This window comes from Dasypus novemcinctus, chromosome 6 (assembly GCF_030445035.2).
Source record: "Dasypus novemcinctus isolate mDasNov1 chromosome 6, mDasNov1.1.hap2, whole genome shotgun sequence".
NCBI classification, from domain to species: domain Eukaryota; kingdom Metazoa; phylum Chordata; class Mammalia; order Cingulata; family Dasypodidae; genus Dasypus; species Dasypus novemcinctus.
Genome location: NC_080678.1, coordinates 19,003,375 through 19,020,357, shown reverse-complemented (window position 1 = coordinate 19,020,357; position 16,983 = coordinate 19,003,375). Strand labels below are relative to the sequence as shown.

The following is a 16,983-nucleotide window of genomic DNA, read 5'->3' as shown; positions in this document are numbered from 1 at the left end:
CATGCCCCCATTTCCAGACATTCTTTCCACTTTACCAGGCACATGGCCACGCCCAGGAATCACGCCCTGCTGCTTCTCTCCGGGCATCTCCAGGCAATCACTGCTACCCGCACCCAGGCCACCGCTTCAAACCAAGGCATTTGTTCTTACTCATGTTTCACTTAAAAGTTTTTATTCTTTTTGTAAAACAACAAGGGCTGCAAAACATCCGGGGGAGGAAAGCAGGCCTGAGCTTATTTGCCATCTTCTCCCCAGCCTGGCCAAGTGAGCAGACCCAGCAGCTGGCAGTTTTAAACCTTCCTTGCAGGAGTTTTCATAAGGGAACGGTGACTTCCCCTTTTTAGAGCTTACCTGGAAAATATGCAGGCCCCGGGGCTGCGAGGACAGAGTGGAATTTTCCACTTATAGAAAAACAGTCTTCATCCCACTCCAGTGGCCATTCCCGCGGCGAGCCAGGAGTTTGGTGTCTGCAAACCTGCCAGGCTCCTGCAGGAGCCCCGCGGCATTGGGCTTTTATTTATTTTTGGTGGGAGAGGGGGAGGAAATAAAGGAACGGCTTTTTAACTTAGTGCCAACATAAACTGGCAAAAGGAATCGGGCTGGCCGGGGAAGAACATCACTGCCTGGGCTCAGACATTGGAGGTGGAAGTGAGGAAGAGACTGGAAAACACGTCTTCAACTCCTAACACGGACAGGTGGCCAGACGGGCATCCCCTGGCTGCCCCAAATCCCTTCCTGTCCACCCAGCCCCTGGATTGGCCGCGGAGGTCCAGAGCCTGCGCCGAAGGCACGCGGGCCCCCTCATTGGTCCTCCTGTCTCTACTTCCCTGGCCGTCTGCAACTGGTTCCTGCCACGGCACGCACAGACTCCTAGTCTGAAGTACCCCTCGGGTGCGCGAGGAAGGCCACCAAGCCAGGACTGCTGGGGCCTGGGTTCAGTTCTAGCTGTCACCTAGTCACCGGGACCTGACACTAGAAGTCACTTCTCATCTCTGGGTCTCATTTTCCTCACCTGTAAAGTAAGACTGATGCTGAATGATCCCAAAGATGCCTTCCTCCTTGGCACTCACTCATCCATCCCAATGTTAATATTAACGGGGGCCACTCTGCCAAGACCGCCAAAGGGTCCGGGCCTGCCCTGGCAGCAGTTCTAAACCCACTGGGCACAGCCAGGCTGGGAGCCTGGTTCCTTGTTTCAAGAGCTGTGGCTATTCACTGTCCCGGGGCGCGGGGCTGCCCAGTGCAGGAAGCCCACCCGGCCCCAGCCACCAGCAGAAGCATTTTCCGGGGACCCCAGAACCCGAGGCGAGCCAGAGGGGCTCTCAAACCTTTCTTTTCCACTGTTTTAACCAAAATACATGTTTTGTTTTGTTTTTTTCATTTCAAAGTATTAAGTTGCATATGCACACCAGGGTTCGCCACAGGCCCCTACGAATGTGGGTTTAAACCACCCTCCAACATCAATACCGAATGCTGGTGGCCACCCCGCGGGGCTGGAGACCTGCCGGAAGTCTGACGCGCGCTGTGGGAACGCTGTGCGTTCCCGCTACTTAGTCTACTTGTTACAGCGAGAAGCAGAAGCTCTGCGAGCTTCAGAGATGTGAGTGAGGGCTTCGCCGGGGTGGAAGCGCCCCGAAGCGCCCTGCGAAAGGGTCCTTGACCGTCGGGCGGCTCGGCGGTGAGAGCTCCATCCTTCGATCGCGCCGGGTCCTGCCACCCACGGCTTTTCTTACTGACGTGGGTGACTAAAGACCCGGAAGAGGGGACCTAGGGCATGCCCCCATCGCCACTCCCACCCTCGTCCAGGGCGAGCCTCACCGCCAGGCCGAGGAAGACCCAGGCCTGGGCACCTGTTCCGTGCCGGGGCCCCCGCGCTCCCGCGAAGGCGGGCCCCGGAGCCGCCCCACCCCTCGCCGCCCCTCCCCTTCCCCCCCCTTCTCCCCTCCACTCCGCTCCGCGCGGGCGGTGCACGCCCCCTCCCAGGCTGCACCAATCAGCGCCCGGAGCGGCGCCCGTGGAGCAGAGGGGGGTGCTGGTCGGCAGCCAATTAGCGCCGGGGCCCGAGGCGGCGCCGCGCCCGCCCCTCCAGAGGGGAAGCGCCTGGCGGCGGGCGCAGCGCGCGGAGCGCGGGAGCCGCGCGGGCCGGGCGGAGCGCGCGCGCTACCCGCCTGCCCCCGGCGCACCTGCCTCCGCTCCGCCTCCGTCCAGGGCGCGGGCGAGGTGGCCGGGGCGCGGGGAAGGCAGGGGGCAGGGCCTGGGCGGGGAGGCGCGGGCCGCGATAAAAGGCGGCGCGCGGCCCATCCCGCGGCAGGCAGGCTCGGCGCGTCCCTTCCGAGCGGCTCGCAGCGGTGGCGGGGAGGTGGTGCGCGCGGCCCGCAGCCCGCCCATGGAGGCTTTCCCCTGGGCGCCCCGCTCGCCCCGCCGCGGCCGCGCACCCCCGCCCATGGCGCTCGTGCCCAGCGCCCGCTACGTGAGCGCTCCGGACCCGGCGCACCCGGCGCCCTTCAGCTCGTGGCACGACTACCTGGGGCTCGCCACGCTCATCACCAAGGCGGTGGACGGCGAGCAGCGCTTCGGCCGCGCCCGCGGCGGTGCCTCCGCGCCCGCCTCGCCCTGCTGCTCCCCCCACGCGGGCGCCGGAGCGCTGGCGCCGGGGGTGCCCGACGACGACCAAGACGAGGACGAGGAGGACAGCGACAGCCCGGGGCCCCGCGGCCGCTACCTGGGGGGCGCGCTGGAGCTGTGCGCGGGCCCCGCCGAGGCCGGGCTGCTGGAGGAGCGCTTCGCCGAGCCGAGCCCGTTCGCGGGCCGCGCCGCCGCCGTGCTGCTGGGCTGCACGCCCGCCGCCGCCGCCGCCGGGGCCGAGGCGGCGCGGCGCGAGGAGCGGGCCCCGGCGTGGGCGGCCGAGCCCCGGCTGCACGCGGCCTCCGGGGCGGCCGCCGCGCGGCTGCTCAAGCCCGAGCTGCAGGTGTGCGTGTTCTGCCGCAACAACAAGGAGGCGGTGGCGCTCTACACCACCCACACCCTGAAGGGACCCGACGGGCGAGTGCTGTGCCCGGTGCTGCGCCGCTACACGTGCCCCCTGTGCGGCGCCAGCGGCGACAACGCGCACACCATCAAGTACTGCCCGCTCTCCAAAGTGCCGCCGCCATCCGCCGCCCGCCCGCCGCCTCGCAGCGCCCGGGACGGCCTGCAGGGCAAGAAGCTGCGCTGACCTGGTTCCAGTCTGTGGGCACTAGACGCCACCAGTCACCCCCTGTCCGGTCTCCCGCTTCTGGTCGGCGCGCCTCCACTCCCTCGTCCCGGCGGACCGTGGAGCTCGGCAGGTGGCGCAGCTTGTGACGTCGTCTTGGTGGCTTTTTCCGAGGAAGCCGACCTGTGGAGTACTTGACTGGAAGGGCAACTGGAAGTAGACGCCAAAATCTTGACTGGCGTTATCTCCTGACACTTTCTACGTTGGGCACACCCAGAACGGCCAAGGCTGAATAGAAGGCAACTTGAAGGCGCTGTTTATTTACTGTATACGTTAACCTGTTTTAGCTGCACATCAATATGAAATTCTCACTCTAATCTTGGATGTTTCACTTTATGGAGGCACTTTACTAGGTCTAGGGTATTTTTTTAAAAGCCTCTGAGCTTAAAACTGGCGATTTTATGCAATGTCAGAAAAGTGACTATTTTATTGTTTGAAGCAAGTAATATTTTAGTTGTCCTTAATCAGTTATTCTAATTCCAGGTGAAGCAAGCTCCTGTAGTAGCATCACAGTTATGAGAAGTAAAGGTTTAGTAAACGTTCCAGTATTAGTTTGGGTGTTTCCTCCTTGTGGCTTGTTTCGGTCCTAGCTGGAGGGGTAAAATGCACAGCCTGTAGCAGGTAGAACGCAGCTCCTTATCAGTTTCTGTACCAGGTCTTTTATTCCTGAACTAGCCTTTACCACCTTTTAAAAAAAAAAAAAAATGGTGCCAAGTTATCATATTGTGTATACACTTGGGAGTGGTGCTGTTTAAAAAAAAATTGTGTATTTATACAGTAATAGTATATGAATTCATTGATCTTGCCTAGAACTTTCCTACTTGGCTTTTCTTTCTGCCCCCCCCCCATTCTCCTCCCTCCAAATTTACCATTTTTTAAGAAACATGTGTGATCTAAAAAAAGGCAGGGGTAGTATTCACCCTAAATTGATAAAGGTTCTTAATAGTGGAGGAAAACCAATTCCAGCTGTTGCCTCTCAAACTAAATGGAAAATGGAATCCCTTGTGCCCTGGGAGGTTAATGTAAATAGTTTGTGCTCAAGAAGTCCACTTTGGGCTGTCTGGCTCTAGGCACAGACAGAATTAGCACTAAAGGAACTATAGGCTGGAGGAGGAAAACAGCCTCCACCCTATTCTTACTGGAAGACCCTAGCCTGTCTCTGTGGATTAAACCTGATCTGTAGGCAAAGGGACTTAACACCACTTCACCTCCCACTCTCATTCTTAAACCCACCGTGCCTGACGGTTACAGCACGGGCATGTAGCAAGCAGTATTTGCTCCTAAGTCAGGATGGCTACCATGAAGACATACAGGAAGCAAAAGGGAATTAAAATGAAACTCATCTGAAATATACAAACTCATAACTACCAAGAGATTTAGTCTAAGTACATAGAGCTTCCAGAAGTAGTTTAGTTAGGGTGTTAAGAGATTAGACTGTTTTCATGCTAAATGGCTAATTTCTACAGCAAATCTGGCTTGACTGGAACATGCAAAGGTGTGAAAGGCGAAGGTGAATAACTTGGTAGCTCTGGGCCTCTCTGATCCAAGATGCACCAGAACCAAGGGGGGGATGGGTGCTATATAGTTAGCCAGGAAAAAATAATCCAGCCTTGACCAAAGAAGTAGCTTAATAAAACTGTGTAATCATCCATTCCTACTGTTTACTAGAAAACAACCCAATTTGTTAGTTTTGCTTTTTCAAGCCAACCTGAATTCATTACTCCCCACCCTCTTAACTTTTTGAAAGGTAAAGACAGGTGCCTTCCCACAGGCCAGGAGTCAGGCAACAAGATCAACTTAAGCTACATTGTATTTTATACAGGCTAACCTTTTAGACTGTACATCTCAGGCATGTGCCTTTGTATCTCTGATATATGAAAATCTGATGGGATGTGCCTAGTATAAACTTAGCATTCTGACACCAATACTTTACCAAAACTGGGAGCATTTTGAACATGGATTTTGCTAAACTGAAGCCAAAGAGCACTGAGGTGTCCAGAAGACCCACTTCATCTAGTGGGCAGAGAGAGAATTAATCCCATTTAAAGTACTCCATTCCAGCCTCTATCCCCCAACCCCTCAAACTGCCTGTTTTCCAGCTAACACTGAAGCATGAACAGAGGGGGGTAGCTACCTTCATATTAGTTAATTTTCTAGAATCTCTTATAGGTGAGTATTACCACATCCTAATGTACTTAAAAGCAATACTTGAACTCTTTATCTGAAACAAACTTCACTTTCCATCATTGAGGTAAAAAGACCCAACTTCTCAACCAAGTTCAAAGAAGATAACACACAAATGATTCATATATAAAGTTTTGAGAACATGCTGCATACTTGACTAAATAGCAGGTATGTGGAATCCCCAAATGAGCCTCAACAAGTGTGTACTGACCTGTTTTGAGTTAGTTTTAGCTAATTCTATGAATTTATATTCAAAGCATGCTACCAAGTCTTTTTTGGAAGCTACAGTACTATTAGCTTTGACAACTTTGCCAAAGATAATTACACCACAAACCCACTACGGACAACCAATGTTTAAAATGATTGGGATATAGTGCCTTTCTATGGGTAGCTGTCCCCACCCTTGGATTCATCTGCACAAAAGCTTTTTCTCATTTAAAAATGCAGAAACTAACTTCAAACACTGAAGATCTTCCAACACTTCCATGAACAGGTTGATTGGCCAGCTTTCCTGCAACACCTGTTAATGAGTCCTGGGAATCAGAAAGGTTGTGAAAGGCACCACAGGGGGAAATCTAAGAGCAAAATCACAAAGCAGCATCAGACTTGGGAGAAAAAGATGTTCTTCCACCCACCTCCCCATGCTCTGGATTCTGACCCCAGGATACAGAACTTGGGAGAAGAGTATGGGAAATGGCAGAAAGTGGGTTCCAGACCAGCCTGGAAACCCACCCCTACTACACATGGACCTCTAGCTCATCTAAGCCCATCAGCTTGAATGAATTGTGCACCAGGGTCGATGGTGTCAAAAGGATGGTTCTGCTCTAGCTGCTTAAGGCTCAGCAGGCTACTGCCCAAACACGATCTTAAGTTCTTTTACCTGTTATGAAGTAAAGGTCCTCTTTCCTAACAAAACCTCTTAAGACTTCAATTTATTCAAAATAACCAGTATGTAGAAAGTTAAATGTGTTTTAAAAGTGGTTTTTCATCACTGGCAACAGTGAAAGCTGCATCTGATTATTTTAAAAAGTATCAATGCTCCCCCTTCTGGCCTTACAGTTGGACCAGCAGAAATGCTCACCACTACTCAATGACAGAAATGAAGTGCTTACAGCCATATACGTTCACAACACTCTCTAAAACTATAATTTTCTAAATTCAGTAGAAAATCCAAGGTGGTACTACACACACACACACAGAAGCTCAGAGGACAGAATTTGGAGAAAATTAAGGGGTTCCTTGATCAATGAGGACTTGTTAGGGAAAACATCACAGCCACACTTGCTTTCTAAATATTTAGGTTATTTTCTTTTATGCTAAACACAGACATTTAATGGCACTGATAAAACTCAAGACAACTGAATATACAAAAGCTCACCATTATAAACAAAACATATTAACTATATCCAGAAATCAACACTAAAACATTCTGTAAGTATTTTATTTACCACTGGGAAAAAAACAGCAGCAAGTTCTGTGTTGGCTTCAATAAGACCATATAGTTAATCTTTAACATAGCTACTGCACTCCAAAATTGAAGTCAACACAGTCATTACTACAAAGTACTTGAAAGAATCTACCCTGAAGAGAAAGAAAATTAGGAAAAAAGAATTTGAACATTTCCTCCAAACCACACATTTATAAATATTGTCATATTTAAAATGCTTGAAAGGCATGAATTCTCCATTAATGGAAAAGCAGTTTGCTATTGGCAACAACAACAAAAAAGAAACCTCAGCAATAGTTTTATCAAATGCTTTAAAATTTAAAAGTTGTCATGTTTTGGACGCACATTTTAGCAGTGTTCTTGTCATTATAATAATGACTGCAAATTGCTTTATACTCACCTTCACTCAAGTAAAATCTACAGAAAACCCCACTGTATCCAATGTTTGTAACATTTACTGCACTTAAAACTGTCCAGATATAGTTAATAGTTAATACCTCAAAATACCTAGAGGTATTCTTTCAACAGCTAATGGTGTGAAAATTGTTTCAGTTCCACTGCTTTAGAGTCTTCAAATACATTTTCTATACAGAACCTTACCTCAATCCAAATTAATGTCAGATATTTCAAAATCAAAAGAAAAAGATCAATTCTTTAAGAGATATAGGTGTTACTCAATACCTGAAGGATTCACATTTTAAATTTATTTTTTAGTTTTTCTTTTTTGTAAACAAATGATTGGTGAAATAATGCAACACCTTAAATTTCAGAAAATGGCATGGTTTTCCAACCTTCTGTGGATATGGTGCATGATCAATCTATTATATAGGATTAATACAAGTTCATGCTTGTGTGTTATGGTGAAACATTAGTTAAAGAATCCAATTTAGATTGGTTGAAGCACAAGTATAATAATCCTTGAATGTGATCAAACCTATGTAAGACATAAGTCTGAAGCCATTATCTTGAGGCTTAACGTCGTACCGTGGTCCATCCATCTTCATCAGTCTCATTTTTAGTACGACGAAGAGTTTCCCTATCTTTCTCAGCTCTCCATGAAGCTTTCTCTTTTTCGCCTTCTTTTTCTCGGTCTCTTTCTCGGTCTCTTGAAAGAGCTGGGGGAGGAGCACGACGAGGAGCATCACGCTCTTCTGCCCGGTCATCTTTTCTGTCATCAGCGCGTCTCCAAGAACTTACTAAAAAGTTACAATAACAATATTAAGTTTTTCCTTATTATTGTTCTACTGGCTCAAACTAAACAATACAGGCAAAAGGAGTACTTCAAATAACTCAAATCATGTGGCAAAGATTAACACAGAATCATAGAAATAAAAACTAATAAAAGCAAAAAACATTTTAATCATTTGGATACTATTTCTAAAAAACCTTTAAAACAACAAAGACTTACAGATACCAAAAACTTGTAAACAAGAAGAAATCACTGGCCTAGGAAATGTCCTAATTGTTATAAACCTTTAAGACAAGGTGACAAAACTCTGGCTGAATGAAAATTTTTTAATGATTCAAGTTTTTTATTTCATTACAGATATAAAAGAACACCCTTATGATCCAGTTGTGCAAATGAAATGTTTTGTGAGGCAAGTACTTAAGTATAATGGCATTTTATGCATGTTAAAGTTTCAGTTGTGTTTACACTTTGTGTTCCTCTACCAGGTCCTTACTTTTAAATATGTCTACTACTACACTTTGAATTTAGAGGTGAGCTCACTTCAGTTTCTCCTGTGAGTAGTTTGAGGGCTGTGAATACTTCACTGAGCAATATCTGCTGTTGACCTGATTTTGCGTATTCACAAAAAATTACCAAAAAATTATAAAACCCAAAATGCCCTGGGAAACCTTCCATCTTCATGCAATTGCATCCACATATATACCTTCTTCCCGTTCTGATCTGAGGGGAGGTCCTCTTCGGTCCCTGTCATCACGTCTTTCTCTTAGATCGCGGCGATCATCTCTCTCCCGACGACGGTCATCTCTGTCCCAATCATCACGGCGACTTGAATCTCTCCAGCCAGAAGACTCCTCCGCGGGTCCTCTTCTCCAACCACCTTCATCCCTTTAGCCATTTAAAATGAGAAGTTACTTTCTGTTTGCTGCCTGCACAGGTAATTATAAGTGACTATATTATATCCAAGTTGGCACTCCAAGAGGCCATAAATGTAACAAGGATCGAGTTTACACCCATAACTCTGGCAGAGGAGATGATCAAATGAGGACATCTGAACCTGTTCTGACCAGCATACCAGCCATACCCACAGGAACCCAGTTACATTTAAATAAACTAAAACAAAATGAAGACATTTTCTCAATAGCACTAACCACATTCCAAGTGCCCAATAACCAAATGCGATTATACTGGCTACCATTTTAGCAGAAGAGGTCAGAACATTTTCATCCTCACAGAAGAACTGCATTGACTAGCACCACTCTAGATTTATCAAAACACAGCCACTTTGGCCACAGAGAGATCAAGCTAGAACTTTTACCACTAATAATAGTAAAGGGGGGTGGCAGATGTAGCTCAATGGTTGAGCACCTGCTTCCCATGTATGAGGTCCTGGGTTCAATCCCCCATACCTTCTAAAGAAAAAAAGTAGAAGGGTTTGGATAGTTTAAGGCCAAGAGAACTGACTGACTTAAACCACAGGGAAAAAGTAATCAACTGGTAAAAAGAAATCTAATGGTTCCATTACCAAACAGTGGTATGACCAATCCAATTAACATTTAGTCACAGCTTAAGTGTGGGAAGGTCCAATTAGATGACCTCTAAAATTCTAAAGATGCTTTTTGGTTTTTTTTGGTTTTTTTTTAAAAATCTGCACTATTATCTAACAGACAAATGGAAGAGAAAAAAAGGAGCACCATTTCTCAAAGAGTTTGGAATACACTGGAAAGAATTTAAGGGAATTCTAACTGTAGCTCTTCAAATAATTAGGCAGTTTTCATTCAAATGTCAAACCTAGGCCGTCTGAAGCGATCCTCTCGATCCCCATCTCTCTCTCTCTCTCTGTCCCTTTCCTTCTCAGGATCCTTGTCGTTCTCATCACGATCTTGATTATCTCTATCCCTTTCTTTTTCTCTATCCCATTCACGGTCTTCTGAAGGTCTTGAATCTCGAGGTGGACCCCAACTGTCTTCTCTGGCTTTTTCTCTATCTCTCCATCCACCTATTTTTTTTTTTTTAGAGAAACATTATTTCAGCAATAATGAACAGAAATCTTAACATAAACATTAACTCATCAGCATTCTAAAAGCTACTTTCAGATGTTCCAACCTCATTAAAAACAAAACACCCAAAGCCATGTCCCTTATTTTAGACTCCCCAGTACCTATTTTTGAGTTCCTTAACAGTTTTTCCTTTCATTACCTTATAGTAAATAGTCTGGGCTGAACGTTCCATTAAGTAAAACTATCACTGAGAGTTGATTTTTCCTGTTGTATAAAATCTGAGGTATAAAATCTGTTCAGATAGTCAACAAACCACTCAACAGAAAACTTAAAGAGAAAAGTTTAGATCTAAACCTCTGGGGGATAGATGTAAACCCAACTGTGGGTTTTTTAATACCCTGGCAACGTTTTCAACATTTTCAAAACCTTCAGAAAGACTCTTATATTCCCATCCTCCACTATTTATCCCCCATCTATAGTCATAAAACAAGGATAATTCCTTTGATCCTGCCCACCTTTGTCCACTTAGCCGTGGGATGACCAAATCTATGAACACAATATATGAAGGCCCAAAAGAAAGTACATATTTCAAAGTACATTATAGTTCAAGATCAATAAATATTATTATCAGAGCTATTACTACCATGTGCCAAAGCACTACTCTAAATCCTGTGTGACTATTAACTTATTCAATCCTCGCCATAGATCTAAGGTAAGTACTATTAGTGCCATTTTATATGAGGCGAGCGGAATAAGGTAAGACTTGGGGAGAGAGAAGTTTTGTACCAGAAACCAGTATGAGTAAAGGTAGGGAGGCTGCTCCATTGAATTTGCAATTTAGAACATATCACTCTGGTTACTGCATAAAGTATAGTACTGGAGGTGGGAGAAGAAGTGGAAACCAGCAAGAGTTCAAAAAGAATGACAATGGCTCAAATCTAAGAAAAAGCAGGGAGAATAGAGATGGGTCGATTTAAGGAACATTCAAAAGGCAGAACTGAACTAAATTTAAGATTTAACATACAGGATGAAAGAAAGCAGAAAAAAGAATAAGTCCCTGATTTCTAGTTGACACAATTAGGTAGACACGGTGTCCCTTACTGAGAGATGAAACACCGGAAAAGGAGGTGGGGGTGGGGGTGGGGGTGGTGAATTCAGTTTTGGATAAGTTGCATTTGAAGTGAGACTTCCAGCTGGAAATATGCAGTATAAATTTGGAAAAGCAGGTTTGAAGATAAGAAGTTACCCAGAGAAGATGGTGATAGAAACCATACACATAACAGCTCAAGAATGTGTAAAAAATGAACAGGTGTGGGACTAAGAAAGGAAGAAACAGAGTTTTGCATTTTCAATCCCCATGGTTGGCAGAAGTGTAGAGAGATATTTAGCAGGAGTTTTTGGTTACATTTTTAAGAGGAGGCTGGTCCAGGACAGAACCCAAAGAACTGTAACACTTAAAAGGATGGGAATAGAACGACGAGCCTACAAAGAAACAGTCAACAAAGCACAAAGAACACAGATTCACTATTAGACAAAGAGTGTGAAGTTACTTAATTTCTGTTAGTGGGGGGAGAGGGTATCAAAGACACATTTTTGCCATAAAAGTCACTGCACAGGTATTCAAGGAATGGTTTTTTTTTTAAAAAACGGTCAGACTAAGAAGTGATAATGATTAATAGCCCAATCGTAGCATGTCATTTTTCCATTAAAATTCACTTTTTATATTTAACACATCAAGTGGATTCTGTTAATGTGTCCAATCTAGTTTCCTAAAATTTACCTGGCTTGCCAAATGGTCTCCAGAGACCAGGTCTTGCGTCATCGCCCCGTCTGGGAAACCGATCGTCATCAGCACGCCTCAAGGGTCGGTCATCATCCAAGTTTCGCCGAGGCCCTCTATCATCATCTGCACCACGCCTAGAAATTCTATCATCATCAGGATTCCTCCAAAGTCCTCGGTCATCATCCAACCCGCGCCTGGGGCCCCGGTCATCATCCAACCCGCGCCTAGGACCCCGGTCATCATCCAACCCGCGCCTGGGGCCCCGGTCATCATCAGCGTTGCGCCAGGATGATCGCTCATCATCAGCACCTCGCCGAGGCCCCCGGTCCTCCTCCATCCCACGTCTTGGTCCTCTGTCCTCATCGGCTGTTCGCCAACTTCCTCTGTCCTCATCCAGTCCCCGTCTAGGAGGTCTGTCATCATCTGCATGACGCCAGCTTCCCCTGTCTTCATCACCAACTCGTCTGAGAGGCCTGTCGTCATCTGCCCCACGGCGGGAGAAGCGGTCTTCATCAGGACCACGTCTAAGGCCTCTGTCGTCATCCATGCCGCGCCGGGGAATCCGATCATCATCAGGTCTCAGAGAAGACTCTCTCTCTTCATCATCTCCCAAACGTCTCGGTCGATCTTCATCTCTTTTAAGAGGCCTCTCCTCATCACGCCCTTCTCCACGTCTCCACTCCCTAAAGTATGACAAGTCACACATTTTTAAGAGTAGTAAAAAAAAAACAACATATGATCCTTTTTTGGATGGTTTTTTATTTCACTTATGCTTAAAAGTCAATTCAGTTTAAATTCAATAATCCTGGTCCTAGGAAAATATATTATCCTACTGAAAAATAGAAATCCAATATATTATATATCAACAAATAGACCAATAAGCAAACAACTGCCTAAAAATGAAAGGTACTTTACCTAGAGTACCTTGGCAAGTTCCCAATCTTTTATCACAATCTTTCAAAACTTAACAAGCACTTGGCCAGCATTCCACCTACCATTAATTATTTTAAAGGATGGTTCAATCTACTTGGGATATTTAAAGTAAAGAAAAATATATTTTGGAACTATTTGCTTACTCTGATCCAATACTGTTCAATTAGGGAATTTTAAAAAAAGAAATATTCAGATTTCTCCAGAAATTTGGAAGTAAACTGCTAAAAACTTTTCAGTAGTACTTAGGCACGCATATATTTCTTCAGACTCTTCTTTCCTGGTCCCCCAAAAATAAACCAAATTTTAAAATCCACAGTGAAGATATTAATATGACCTATGATTAGTTGTTCCATAACTTCACTTACTTTTCTGGTGGGCCTCTTCTCCACTCAGACTCCACTTCAGGCCCTTTTCTCCATGTGCCTTCTGAATCTCTATCTCCCCAACGAGAGTCCTATATGGAACAAAGAAGAAAAGAAACAATACACTGGCAACCTTAAGAAGCAATGAAAAAAAAAAAGAGCAGCAATACAGGGGAGCGGATGTGGTTCAAAGCAGTTGGGCACCCACCTCCCGCATGGGAGGTCCCACATTCAGTTCCCGGTGCCTCCTCAAGAATGGAGACAACAAGCAGACAGACCAGGGAGCCATAGGGCAGGGGCAGGCAATACATTGGCAACACTTTGTTACAACTACCAGTATCACCAGCCAAACATAATCGTACTTATATTAGAGATCTCAGGCTCTTAAGTAAGCACATTTTAAAATTTCATTATTTTTTAAATCTGACGTACAGAATCAGTGAAAATGGCAACTTCATGTACTACGGGTGACTTTATAATTTGATATACCTCCACTACTGGAAAGCAAACTGGCAGCACTCACCTAGAGCCATTAAAATGCCCAAGAGGAATTTCCTGTGACCTAGAAATTCGCTTCTGAGACTATGTGAAAAAACCCAAGTGCCCCAAAACTTAATACCAGTGACTACTAAGCACAAAAATGTGGACGTAAATGAAATATCTAATAGAGGGTGGTTAAATTTATTTCCCACTTCAGAATACCCTGCTATCGTTAAAAATTAAGGAAAGGGTGTAGGGAGATACTCAAAATCTTTACAGTTAAAACATAAACCTGGTACAACCTGATCCAAAAACTTAAACATACATACCTTCTAACTTTCACAACTCAACTGCTTTTACTAATGTAATGAGTACGTGAATGACAGGAGCACTATTCAAAAAAAGATAAGCGTCTCGGCACCCAAACTCTCCAATAACCTCTACAGATGAAATGAGATAAAGTAAGTATGGCTAGGTAATAGGCCAGTCCCCTGCCATCTTAGCTACTGACTATGGGATAGCTCTTAAGATGGGAGTTGTTCTGAGAGACTTCCTCAAGTGGGCATTGTGGAAGAAAACACGAACAGCAGCCAATGTAACTTATGCTAGCTACAAGGACTGTTACAACCAGAAGACAAGTTCCCTAACCCCCACACTTGCCTTGCAAACTAAATTCAACAGAATTCAAGTCATGAAAGGATACAGTTTAAAAAAAGAGAGATTTTAAAGATGGCTATAAAAGCCATATTAAAAAAAAAGAAAAAGGGATACAAAATTTGCCAAAATATCAAATCCATGGATAAGATGAAAAAGCAGAAGAGAATCTTCTAATGAAGATATCAACTGAACAGGAATCACTAACTTCACACCAAAGACAAAGAAAATTCTAAAAGCTTTGAAGGAATACAATACCTACAGAAGAAACAAGACCAAGTCTAGTCATCAAAAATTCTCTTCTCCAACAATGTATACTAAAAAGACAGTGAAGCAGTAAAGCAATGCCTCCAAATTTGAGAGAAGGTGATTTTGAACTGATAGAACCATTGTTCAACTGAGAAAACAAAGATATCCTGTGGGTAAAAAAAAACTGAGAAGATATAAAGTTTAGAAAGACTGGATGTGGGAATTATTTGTAATCACTGAAAGAAGAAAATAAAAATGGACAAGTTGAGGATCTGCTTTGCATGTATGGGGGGGATAAATAAATATATCTTAAAAAAAAAAATACTAGCTCAGGAAGTGATGTCACTCAAGCAGTTGAGCTCATGCCTCCCATATAGGAGGCCCCAGGTTCAGTTCCTGGTGCCTCCTGGAAAAAAACAAAAACAAAAAACAACAAGCAAAACAAATGAGAACCCAATGTGGCCCAGTGATTGAGTGCCAGCTTCCCACATACGAGGTCCTGGGTTCAATCCCCAGAACCCAGTACCTTTCTAAAAAAAAAAAAAAAAAAAAAAAAAAACCAGATCAGAATGGCTCAAGCAACTGTGGTTCAGAAAAAGGAATTGGTGGCAGATGAACTGACAAAAACAGCCTTGAATGTTTTACACCTTTGACTCATGATGATGAGAACCAACCAAAGAAAGTTTTAAGTCCAAGAGCAGGTATACAATCAAATACACATTATGAAAAACTAAACAGGCCACAAAGTGGAAGAACATCTAGGCTGAGGGAAAGATTACAATCAGGGAGATTAGTTAAGAAACACAGGCAAAAGGAAAAGGTGTGAATTAGGGGACTAACTGTAGGGACAGAAAGAAGAGAGTAGGGATGGATTTCAAAATGTTTACATGGGTTAACAGTTACACCAATCAGGGGAGGGAATTCAGGAGATACAAAGTAGGAAGAAAGGTCAGTTTTAGACATGGGTACATAATATATACATATACATAAAAGCACTTGAATATGGGAATCTTATTAAAATGCAGATTCTGAAGGTTTGGGGCTGGGCCTGGAATTATGTATTTTTAGCAAGCACCTAGGTGATGCTGATACTAGTAATGCACCAACTATGAGTACCAAGGATTTAGAGAACCCACCACACCTTGTTCTAGGAAGTTATAGCAACACCTTTCAAGAACATTGGTGGAACAGTCCCTTTCAATGCACTAAAGAATGCTATCTTTTGAAAATTTCTTAGTTTATGAGATTCACTCTTACACATATTCTAAACTGAAGCCTTAAAACCCCAGCTTTGCTAACACAAGTTTGTTTTTTCTTTGACTCAGGAAGCTTTCTTTGGGAAAACAAATCAATACCATCTTTTAAAAGAGGCAACTGAAGGAAGCGGATTTAGCCCAATGGATAGGGTGTCTGCCTACTGCATGGGAGGTCCAAGGTTCAAACCCAGGGCCTCCTGACCTGTGTGATGACCTGGCCCACATGCAGTACTGGTGCGCACCAAGGAGTGCTGTGCCACACAGGGCTGTCCCCTGTGTAGGGGAGGCCCACGCACAAGGAGAGCTGCCCAGCGCGAAAAAAGTGCAGCCTGCCCAGGAATGGCGTCACACACACAGAGAGCTGACGCAGCAAGATGACACAACAAAAACCAACACAGATTCCGGATGCTGCCGACAAGAATATAGGCAGACACAGAAGAACACGCAGCGAATGGACACAGAGAGCAGACAACTGGGGGGGGGGGGGGGGGGGCGTGAAAGGGGAAACTTTAAAATCTTTTAAAAATAAATAAATAAATGCAGCAACTGAACATAACTGATTTAAAACACCAAGTCTAGACACATACTTTATCATGCAAGAAAAATGGCTGATAAATTTACATCACATAAAAACAGAAGAAATGTAATGATTTTTATACTTACCTTTCTAGAAAGTGGATCATCACCAAGTCTTCTCTCTTCCTCTCTACGTCGTTCTCTTTCTTCAATTTCCAACTCCCTCTGGCGTTTTTTCCTCTCTACTTCTTCTAATTTCTTGACTCGTTCCTGATATTCCCGTAGTTCTTCCTCACGTTTTGCTCGTTCAGCACGTTCTCTCTCTTCACGCTCTATAAAATTTATTAGCTTATAAAGTGCTGCAGCCCAGCAGCCCTCATCTTTGCTCTGCTTGCCAGGTCTAACTTTCTAGAACTAAACAGGCAGCAGAGTATAGATGTAAATTCTTTGTAAGAATTTCAAAATTTGTTTACAGTTTAAGGCACAAAAGATGCAACATAAATCTTTTGTCACTCCACATTAATAGGTTTGTAATGACTTCAGAAGACTCAGACTTCCCTTCCCCTCTGCTCAGTATGTGGGATTCCCAGTATGGAATCATCTGACGGACATCCTCAATAATGCATTCCTTAAAAAAAAAGTAACACCTACATAGAAAACCACAATAAAAATTAGACTAT

At 44.7% G+C, this 16,983-nt stretch overlaps 2 protein-coding genes across 2 annotated transcripts in view; one reads left to right on the top strand and one right to left on the bottom strand.

Moving 5' to 3' along the window:
• Positions 1–2,324: 2,324 nt before the first annotated feature.
• Positions 2,325–3,312, top strand: NANOS1 (nanos C2HC-type zinc finger 1). Its single transcript, XM_012525806.4, has one exon. The coding sequence runs from the start codon at positions 2,387–2,389 to the stop codon at positions 3,212–3,214; it is 828 nt and encodes a 275-aa protein (XP_012381260.3). The 5' UTR covers positions 2,325–2,386; the 3' UTR covers positions 3,215–3,312.
• Positions 3,313–6,862: 3,550 nt separating this feature from the next.
• Positions 6,863–16,983, bottom strand: part of EIF3A (eukaryotic translation initiation factor 3 subunit A) — a 31,541-nt gene continuing 21,420 nt past the window's right edge. The window contains exons 17-22 of the mRNA XM_058298297.1: positions 16,451–16,635; positions 13,152–13,240; positions 11,851–12,536; positions 9,862–10,069; positions 8,777–8,958; positions 6,863–8,080 (exon numbers count right to left, since the gene is read on the bottom strand). Of these exons, the coding sequence (XP_058154280.1) occupies positions 7,857–8,080; positions 8,777–8,958; positions 9,862–10,069; positions 11,851–12,536; positions 13,152–13,240; positions 16,451–16,635 (1,574 nt within the window). The 3' untranslated portion in view covers positions 6,863–7,856. The remainder of the gene's footprint in view (positions 8,081–8,776; positions 8,959–9,861; positions 10,070–11,850; positions 12,537–13,151; positions 13,241–16,450; positions 16,636–16,983) is intronic.